The 10,850-nt window shown below is 35.5% G+C and overlaps 1 protein-coding gene across 1 annotated transcript in view; it reads left to right on the top strand.

Moving 5' to 3' along the window:
• The window catches only part of LOC111405975 (ribulose bisphosphate carboxylase/oxygenase activase, chloroplastic-like), a 3,312-nt gene extending 1,333 nt beyond the window's left edge, over nucleotides 1-1,979 (top strand). The window contains exons 3-7 of the mRNA XM_023035126.1: nucleotides 70-175; nucleotides 363-448; nucleotides 531-1,003; nucleotides 1,127-1,408; nucleotides 1,700-1,979. Of these exons, the coding sequence (XP_022890894.1) occupies nucleotides 70-175; nucleotides 363-448; nucleotides 531-1,003; nucleotides 1,127-1,408; nucleotides 1,700-1,815 (1,063 nt within the window). The 3' untranslated portion in view covers nucleotides 1,816-1,979. The remainder of the gene's footprint in view (nucleotides 1-69; nucleotides 176-362; nucleotides 449-530; nucleotides 1,004-1,126; nucleotides 1,409-1,699) is intronic.
• The last annotated feature ends 8,871 nt before the right edge of the window (nucleotides 1,980-10,850 follow it).

Below are 10,850 nucleotides of genomic sequence, written 5' to 3'. Positions count from 1 at the left end.
CCTTCAAATCTTCTTCAAAATTTATCAGTTCTTGAATTTGATCATAATCCGATGTTATTGATGCTGCAGATACAACTTTGATAATACCATGGATGGATTATATATTGCTCCTGCCTTCATGGACAAGCTTATTGTTCACATCAGCAAAAACTTTATGACCTTGCCGAACATCAAGGTTACATATCCTTCATTAAATCCATTGTTATAAGAAAACTCGACTTAAGGCAATTATTTTGTTCATCTTACGACCATGTTCATTACCCAGTATCAGACAAGACAAGACTCGACAATTACTTGTCATTCATTATAACTAATCAGTACTGTACAGTCCATCTTACTTAATGGAACCCTTTGTTTTACAGGTTCCTCTTATCTTGGGTATTTGGGGAGGCAAAGGTCAGGGTAAATCATTCCAGTGTGAGCTTGTCTTTGCTAAGATGGGAATTAAGTGAGTTCATATTCCATGATTGATCATGTTCCAAATTTACATTAATCAGGTTTTAATCTTAAAATTAATGGCTATGATACAGCCCAATTATGATGAGTGCTGGAGAATTGGAAAGTGGAAATGCAGGAGAGCCTGCTAAGCTCATTAGGCAAAGGTACCGTGAAGCAGCTGATATTATCAAGAAGGGGAAAATGTGCTGCCTCTTCATTAACGATCTCGATGCTGGCGCTGGTCGAATGGGAGGCACCACCCAATACACCGTCAACAACCAGATGGTTAATGCCACACTAATGAACATTGCCGATAACCCGACCAACGTGCAACTCCCTGGTATGTACAACAAGGAGGAGAACCCACGTGTTCCGATCATCGTCACCGGTAATGACTTCTCGACACTGTATGCGCCACTCATCCGTGATGGTCGTATGGAGAAATTCTATTGGGCTCCCACTCGTGAGGACCGTATTGGTGTTTGCAAGGGTATTTTCCGAACTGATGACGTCCCTGACGAGCATGTTGTCAAGCTTGTTGACAGCTTCCCTGGCCAATCGATCGGTAAGCTTCATCTAAAAGGCTAAAACAGTACTCTTTCTAACTCGTGCATTTTCAATCATTTCTAGTCGTATCAAGTACTACATATCAAACATGTCATTGAGAGTTATCTTGTGATTTTTATAGATTTCTTTGGCGCTTTGAGGGCAAGAGTGTATGACGACGAAGTAAGGAAGTGGATTGGTGGAGTCGGAGTTGACAACATTGGAAAGAAGCTCGTGAACTCAAGGGAAGGCCCCCCAACATTTGATCAGCCCAAGATGAGTCTCGAGAAGTTGCTCGAGTATGGTAACATGCTTGTCCAGGAGCAAGAGAATGTGAAGAGAGTACAATTGGCTGACCAGTACCTGAGTTCTGCTGCACTTGGAGACGCTAACAAGGATGCAATGCAGAGTGGAAGTTTCTACGGTTAGATTTCTTGCTCTTAGAAGCCATAATAGCACGTTTGCTTACATACCTAAAAAGATTAAAAATGGCTCATAAAGAAAAAAAAGAAAAAAAGAAAAAAAGCCTTCTTTAATCAAATTACACCCTAAAAGGATTGCATTTGGAATTGAAATGTAACTATCAAGAAGGAAAACAAGAAGAAGAAGTGACAAAGCAGCCTTCTTCGATTCCATAGGGCAGCATCGAAGTTTATAACGAAATGAAAATAGTTAATTATTTTCCTAACTGGATGTGAAATTTGTGTTGATGCAGGGAAAGCAGCCCAGCAAGTAGGAGTTCCTGTGCCTGAAGGTTGCACTGACCCAAATGCAAATAACTTCGATCCAACTGCAAGAAGTGATGATGGGAGCTGCTTGTACACATTTTAATTTTTATCTGTGTTTTGGGTGCTGGAAATTATTAGACATTTATGAGCCAACACTATGGGAACGTAGACTATTTGGTTCCATTGGTTTAATGATTGTAGTCCTATGATTTTGTGTTGTGTAATACAGTATATTTCTTTTAATCTTATAGTAACTTTTGATGTGAAGTTGATTAGATATTTACTCCGATACACAAAACCAATGACTATCGTGAACATATAGTTAAAATTGAAATTTGAGCCATCCGATATGGGAAGTATTAGGGCTAATTTGTGTATGAACATCGAGGGCATGAGAGTAGGGGCATTTGAGCCCAAAGTTGTTTGAAAAATAAAAAATTTGTAAACAACCCAACGCGTATAAGGTTGGTAGTCATGAGAGCGGCTCAACCAACTCGGTGGCCTTAGGCATAAAATTTTGGAGGGACTTTCTCAAGAATACTTACTTATTTTTTTATTTTGGGTTAAAAAATAAATAATACACGGTGGTAGGGAAAAATTCTATCATTTCATTTCACTAATTAAAAAGGGAAATTTTGCATTTTCATCGTGAACCTCTGCAAATTAATTTAAACCTATCGTTAATCTGCCAAAAAAAAATCAACACAAATTTTTTTGTCTTGGGCAGCGGGTGGGATCGATTCGGGTATTTCAATAATCGGACCCATTCATTATACTTCAGGTATTTCATGAATAGAATCATTTGGGTCACATGTTACTACTCAGACATGTTTTTACATTGAGGACATTGCAATGTTTAGTTGGGGAGAGAGTTTAACTTAAATTTTGTTGTGAATAACATGATTTACATAGAATTTTGGTCTAAATTACTTTTTTTTTAAAGTCCTAATTAGCTACATAGACCTTGAATGACAAAATGTCACTAGGAGTTGATATTGTTCATGTGAGTCTAGATGTTGAAATATTTGCCGAATCATTTTGTGCACACAAGCCTTATGGTAAGATAGTGGATTAATACATGTAGCTAGAGAAGTTTCTTGTTGAAGTTTTCTTCTGAGAGTTAGTGAGGATCGAGAGCCACCATAAACTAAAAAAAGCAATGAGTATTCGTTGATTTTGTGAATTGGAAACTCTTTGAGAACATATGGTTTACGATAAGATGATAAGTTACTTGGGAAATGATGAAAGTCAATCTAGGATCAAAATTTGTACTTTTCAACCCAGTTTTTCTTATGTTTACAACCCTTAGTAGCCCCGTTGAGCCATATACATATATAACATCTTTCTTCATACACCATGCCACTCCTACTTCCACATTGGAATATAATCTATCCCTGTATTCGCCCATCTTTTTACTTCCAAGTATGTAGTAAATATTAAATGTTTATTTGTGAAGAATAGATGCAAAAAAATGACAAGAATTATTATATGCTTAAGCAAAACACCCCTAAAAAAAATATTGATTTTGTGGTTGAAATATTGAAGAATGTATTAATTATTGATTGAAAGATGTAATCTATCGAGATGCTTAGCTATATGCTTGGAAGTCTTTGAATCTTTATATCCTTCATTTCATATAGCCTAACCCAAATCATATTACAACCCTTTACATTGACTGTTTTGATCCCAAGTATGATTGTGGTAAGAAAGTGATGAATTCTCATTTGACAGTATGACTATCATAAGTTCAATGTTTGCTTGTTTTTATTCATAAACATTTAAGCCTCCAAATTTTGAGTGTATCCCTTTCTTAGCTCCATAGAAAGAAAATCGCACTAAATACTTTGATACCTGTGAGTTGTGGAGCTGAACCTTTAGCTCGAGACATACTTGATGTTGCATGTGTTAGGGTAGGCGGTAAGATGGCTATGACTTAACACACACTTACACGTTTGACAAGTGTTTTTGATATCTTGATGATCATGACATTGTTAAGTTTTTGTGGTGCTGAGTTTGAAAAGAGCAAGAATTACAATTAAGTTTCAAATAATTTTATTTATGTTACAGTCTAATCATTCGTTTGCTTGTTCTGCACTGAATTGCTAGGGACTAGCAATAAGCAAGTTGGGGGTGTGATAAGAGTGTGAAATATGATATTTTCCTCTTTTAATTGTTGCATATTATTTGATGTCAAAATACACTCATTACTCTTATGTTTTGATCTGAGTTGCAATTTGATTAAAAATGTGAAATTTGGAAGAAATGAGTAAAAAATGCCAAAGTGGAAGAAAGTGAAAGTTTAGAGACCAAGTTGCAAATAATCTATAATGAGACGGGCGATGGAATGATGTTTCAAGAAAGTTAGGAGTCAATTGGATGTAATTTGAAGTCAAAAGAAGTGAAATATGATCATAACATCTTCACAAATCAATTCACAATTGAAAAAGTTACGCACCAATTTTCAGTCTTATGTTAAGACCCGTTTTTGACATGGAAAATAATCAAATTTGAAGATTATTTCTGAATAAAAATTGTAGCCCTTCGAGTTATCTTTCCAACGTAACTCGAATCACCTCAATTGAATATCGAGAGAAAAAAGTTATAGCCAAAATACTCAAAACTATCTGGCGAGAAAATTTTTGAACTATGCGGTTGCATAGTTCAAAAGCTATGCAACCGCATAGAAAGGTCCAAGGAACTTTTGGGCACTACACATTTGTTCTATGCAACGGCATGGTTTATAACCATGTGGCCACATAGTTATCCTCTAATACCAAATTTGCTAAATTCCTAAATTCACGCCATCACTTATGGAAACACATTTTGACACTTTTTTAAGCCCAAAAACACTCCAGAACTTGGGGGATTGAACCTAGACTCCATTTTTCTCTCATCTTTGGCCAAGGAACTCCATGGAAGGCTAAGAACAACCAAATGAAACTACGAACGAACTCGATTGGTATCAGTATTTTAATGTTTCTTCGTGAATGTGTTATTATTCATGTTATTAAAACATTTATGAGATTTTGATTTCTTGTTTTTCATGAGTACATTATGAAATTGATTTAATTTGAACTAAATTTTTCATAGAATTAATCATGTTCTTTCTATCGAAGAATTGAACTATTCATTAAATGTTAATTTCATTTACCTATTGGTGTAATCCTTTACAATTTTATGCATATTGTATATGCTTTTTTTTTTAGATTTGATTTCAATAGATTAAAATGATGTTTATAGTGTTGGAAATCTTAATCTTAGAACTATTGTCAGATCAAAGGGATTTTGCATGCCATATCTTCCAATCAACGCATTATGAATGAGAAATCTTTAATTGGGTAAAACACGTAAGTGACTTACATTGATTAGGCCGAACCAATTAAGGGACTTCCGGTGCTTCGTTATCTTACATTTTGGTATTTAAAACACATTTCAAATTGGTACATTATTTTCATACAAATTCATAACTAAAAATCCTAGCTTTTGAACTTTTGAACTATTTTCCCATCTCTCCGTGGATATGACACCCCAAAGCTATACTACAACCGCCGCGTTATACTTTGAGTGTAATCAATCACTTAAATTTGTAAATAATGCAAGAAAATAGACCGTTCAAATTACAAAGAATGAACATTTTGATTTATCAACTTACACCACAATCTTGCAACTTTTTTATTCATAAAAAGTTCAAACTGTAAATATTAACGTGTACTAACATTTGAAATACGACAATCTAATATAAAACGAGAGGTAAAAAAAAGTAAGAACCAGTCTTGATTTCTTGGTGTTAAAGTATGGAGTTTTAGACTAATTACTATCCAAATTAGGATCTTTAAGTTTTGTAATTTTTTTTACTCAGCCTATAAATTGTAAATTAAAAATTATATTAAAAAGTTGTTTCCATTCTGGTACCTATGGTTAGGACCGTAAGCAAAAATAGTCAAACCAGAAAATCAAACTGAAACCACATTTTAGAAACCGTCGATTTGGAGCCATGTAGACCCAGTCAACGAAATGATTTTGAACCAAACGGTTTGGTTTAGGTTTGTGAATTTTAATTTCGGTTTAAAACCAAATCAGACCGACGAAAAAATATATATAAAAAATGAAAAAATGATTTTTTTTTTAAAAATTCATGAAAATATGTAAAATTCAATAGTTTTGTCATTTGTATGTATTTTTGTCAATTTTTAATTTTCTAATACAAATATATTATTATTATTATCATCATCATCATCATCATCATCATCATCATCCAATAATCCTAATTCATATCTAATAATCTCAAGACTAATATAACCTATCAAATGCCATTTTTCTCTTTAGAATTTAGATGAACTCCAACCGACACCCAACACGGTTTTGAGCCACGGCACCACACACTTCTTTTTCAAATTTTTAATGCTTCTTCACAGTTGAATTGAAGTCCATTATACCAAATCGGAGAGAAATAGATTCTAGATCTTTGATGATAATATTTGCTTCAAATAAAGTTTCAGATTAATAATTTTTGGAGCAAATTAAGGTAAGAATCTGAAATTAAATACGTTTCTTAACATCATACAAACGTAAACTTGTGTAATTGCTATGTTTATATATTATAAACAATTGCTTTATTATTGTGGTTGGTTATTCTCTTTGTCTAATCAGTATCTTTTTTTCATATATGATGATCACGAGGTTTTGTTAGACATCATTATGTTTTTGGGCCTTATATCTAGTTTAGTAGACTTGTATCATAATTAAAAAATTGACCGTTGGAGAGGAGGCTGGGTTCTACACATGAAATAGTAGGTCAATAAAGGCGGCTGGACTTGTGGGATAACAGTCCAAATTTTCATTTTTTTCCCAAAATTTGGTTCAAACAGGAGCTTTGGTTTTTTTGGATTTGTTCCTAGTAAGATATAAATATATATTGATTCAATGAATTAATGCATAAAAACCAACAGGCAAAAAATATATATGACGAAACAAGTGGTTTAAAATCGGACCAAACCGTTAGGTTTAGGTTTGAGTTTTTCAAATGGTTCAAAATGATTTGGTTTAAGTTTGAATTTTTCTCAAACCGGTTTAAACGGTTTGATTTGAAAATCTGTCAAAAGTCGATAAAATCGGACCGCTTACACCCCTACTTACGGTACAGGTTTAGGAACCAAGAATCAAATCAGTTATCGATTTTCAATTTCGATTCCTAATTTATATTTTTAAGAACCGAACTGAAATCTCCTATTCCAATTCAGGCGATTCAATTCCAATTAAAATGTTTAGGGCTAAATTTTTTAATCCCAATTCCCAATCAATCCATTCAATAATAGGCTACATTTGTTTCTAATCCCTCAAATGGTTAATGCCCAAATCATAGTACAAGTGTACCAAAAATAAAAGTCACAAATAACCTGTTAAAAAAAAAAAAAAAAACTGAGTTATGGGCGGATTTTGGCACAAGCTTTGAGTGGGACCCCGTTGTTCAATTTGGAAGATGAAAGTTGATTTGTGTTCTCCTCCGTGAGTACATCGAAATCATATAGTTACTTGCTAAAGATGATGCCCGAGTGAATGAGAAATTGAGGCTCAAAATGTGCCACTCAAAAGGGAGTTTAAGTGGGAAAAATGAATTTGTCCCATATAGGAAAAAGATGAAAAACTCCAAAGGTCATTGCATTAATGGTAGCCTAGCCTATAAATAGTGGCTCATTTTCCTCATTTCAATACACCAAAGCAAAAGCTTTCAAGTTTAGAATACACAAGAAATTCATTTGCATAGAGTTCTGTCTTTTCTGTATTTCTGTCTTGGTGGTGGTATAGTTCAGACACTAGTTCAGTTCGCCGGAGTGGTTTCTGCGGTGCTCTAAAGCTACTGGTTTTACCGTTGTATCCTAGGAAAATGACGCTCGTTTTAAACCTCAAGTACGGACGGTGAGGGGGCGAATCTGTTTTAAGGAAACTGTGTGTAGCACAGGCCTCGGTTTGAAATTTCATTTCCTGCAATTTCAATTATTCGTTCTGTTATTTATTGAAGTAAATTCAATAGTTAATTTGTTGTTCATTCTGTTACTATCCAATTAGTTGTACGACTGTAATTTGATGTTATATATCATCTTACCGGACAAAAGGCATATACGGTATTGAAATTGAGAATATCGGATTCCTCATTTTTCATAAACTTACCGAACTGGTGAAACTTGGGATTTTCCCTACAAGCTTAAAACAGATTTTCAGAAAGGAAAAATTAGTTTCTTATATTGATTATTTCTGAACTGATTAGTTTCTTATATTTGTTATATTGTGGAAACTAATTTGTTGTTTGGTTCTTTTAGAAGACGAAATGGCAACCGGTTCCACCAACATGGATGTGTCCCAAGCTGTAGGTACCCAAACTCAGGTTGTGGGTTTTACTATGGGTGCAGGGCCTAGTTCGGCTATGGGTGCAGCTATGGCTGCGGGGCCTAGCTCTGTTATGGCTCAGACTGTGGCTCAAGTGCCAAGTCGTGTTGTGAGACAACATGTGGCTAATGTTCTGGTTAATGTACCAGTTATCCATGGGAAAAAGTTGGAGAAATTCAACGGTTTGAATTTCAAGAGGTGGCAGCAGAAAATGCTGTTCTATCTGACCACCTTGAATCTTGCGAGATTCTTGACTAAAAGTGCTCCAAAACTCTAAGAAGGTGAGGTGGATGTTCAAGCAATCAGTGCTGTTGATGCTTGGAACCATTCGGACTTCTTATGCCGGAATTACATCATGAACAGTTTGGCAGATTCGCTATACAACGTGTATAGCACCATGGAAACTGCTAAGGAGTTGTGGGAGTCTTTGGATTGGAAATATAAGACTGAGGATGCTGGGGCTAAGAAATTTATCGTCGGCCGATTCTTGGACTATAAGATGGTGGACTCCAAAACTGTAATCAGTTAAGTGCAAGAATTCCAAGTGATTCTTCACGAAATTCATGCCCAAGGGATGATTCTGAGTAAAACTTTCCAACTGGTTGCAATCATTGAAAAATTGCCTCCCGTATGGAAAGATTTTAAGAATTATCTGAAACACAAGTGAAAGGAAATGAATGTTAAAGAATTGATTGTTAGACTTCGAATTGAAGAAGACAACAAGAGTTCCGAAAAGAAGTGGTTCAATCCTGGTGCGGCTAAGGCCAATATTGTTGAACATGGTCAAGGTAGTAAGAACTACAAAACCAAAGCTGGGCCTTCCGATGGAAAAGGGATCAAGCTGGGACCAAAAGGGGGCATTCCTAAGAAGAAATTTCAAGGAAAGTGCTTCAACTGTGACAAAGTAGGCCACAAATTTTCGAAGTGCAGATTGCCAAAGAAGAAGAAAAAAGCAAATGTGGTTGACTACATGGCACATGATGTATCGGAGATGAGTCTCGCAGCAGCCATTTCTCAAGTGAATATGGTGGGTTCTAACCCAAAAGAATGGTGGATTGACACAGGAGCTATGAGACATGTGTGCTCTGATAAAGAGTTATTTACTGCTTTTGAAGCAGTTGAGAATGGAGAAAAGTTGTTCATGGAAAATTTAGCAACTTCTGAAATTAAGGGCCAAGGAAAAGTGATTCTGAAGATGACTTCGGGAAAAGAGCTGACTCTCAACAACGTGCTGTATGTGTCGAAAATCCGCAAGAACCCTGTGTCCGGGTTGCTTTTGAATAAGCATGGTTTCCGCATTGTGTTTGAGTCAGATAAGGTCACCTTGTCGAAAAGTGGAATGTTTGTCGGAAAAGGTTATGTTTCTGATGGAATGTTTAAACTCAATGTAATGGTTGTTAAACCAGAAATGAATAATAAAGTGAATGCTTCTGTTTACTTGCTTGAGTCTTCCAATGTGTGGCATGGTAAACTAGGACACGTTAACTATGATACTTTACGTAGGTTAGTTAACTTGAAATACATACCAGCATTCCATGTTGATTTCAAACATAAGTGTGAGACTTGTGTTGAAACAAAATTGACTAGGTCGTCCTTTAAGTCAATTGAACGAAATACGGAATCACTTAATTTAATTCACAGTGATATATGAGATTTAAAATTTGTACAAACAAGAGGTGGCAACAAGTATTTCATTACTTTTGTCGACGATTACACGAAATACTACTATGTGTATTTGCTAAAAAGCAAGGATGAAGCGATAAAGAAATTTGTTCTCTATAAGAACGAAGTTGAAAATCAACTTAACAAAAAAATTAAGGGTCTAAGAAGCGATCGAGGTGGTGAGTATGAAGCACCGTTTGCTGAATTCTGTGCACAACACGGGATCATACATGAAACCACCGCACTGTATTCACCGTAACAAAATGGTGTTGTTGAAAGGAAAAATCGCACCTTAAAGGAGATGATGAATGCGATGCTAGTAAGTTCTAGATTACCTCGGAACATGTGGGGGAGATGCTGTGTTATCAGCAAATTACCTTTTGAATAAGGTGCCCCGAAAGAANAGAAGAAATTTCAAGGAAAGTGCTTCAACTGTGACAAAGTAGGCCACAAATTTTCGAAGTGCAGATTGCCAAAGAAGAAGAAAGAAGCAAATGTGGTTGACTACATGGCACATGATGTATCGGAGATGAGTCTCGCAGCAGCCATTTCTTAAGTGAATATGGTGGGTTCTAACCCAAAAGAATGGTGGATTGACACAGGAGCTATGAGATATGTGTGCTCTGATAAAGAGTTATTTACTGCTTTTGAAGCAGTTGAGAATGGAGAAAAGTTGTTCATGGAAAATTCAGCAACTTCTGAAATTAAGGGCCAAGGAAAAGTGATTCTGAAGATGACTTCGGGAAAAGAGCTGACTCTCAACAACGTGCTGTATGTGTCGAAAATCCGCAAGAACCCTGTGTCCGGGTTGCTTTTGAATAAGCATGATTTTCGCATTGTGTTTGAGTCAGATAAGGTCACCTTGTCGAAAAGTGGAATGTTTGTCGGAAAATGTTATGTTTCTGATGGAATGTTTAAACTCAATGTAATGGTTGTTAAACCAGAAATGAATAATAAAGTGAATGCTTCTGTTTATTTGCTTGAGTCTTCCAATGTGTGGCATGGTAAACTAGGACACGTTAACTATGATACTTTACGTAGGTTAGTTAACTTGAAATACATACCAGCATTCCATGTTGATTTCAAACATAA

Source organism: Olea europaea, chromosome 12, assembly GCF_002742605.1.
Source record: "Olea europaea var. sylvestris chromosome 12, O_europaea_v1, whole genome shotgun sequence".
Lineage (NCBI taxonomy): Eukaryota > Viridiplantae > Streptophyta > Magnoliopsida > Lamiales > Oleaceae > Olea > Olea europaea.
Note: the sequence above shows the minus strand (reverse complement) of the source record. Positions and strands in the feature narration are given on the sequence as shown.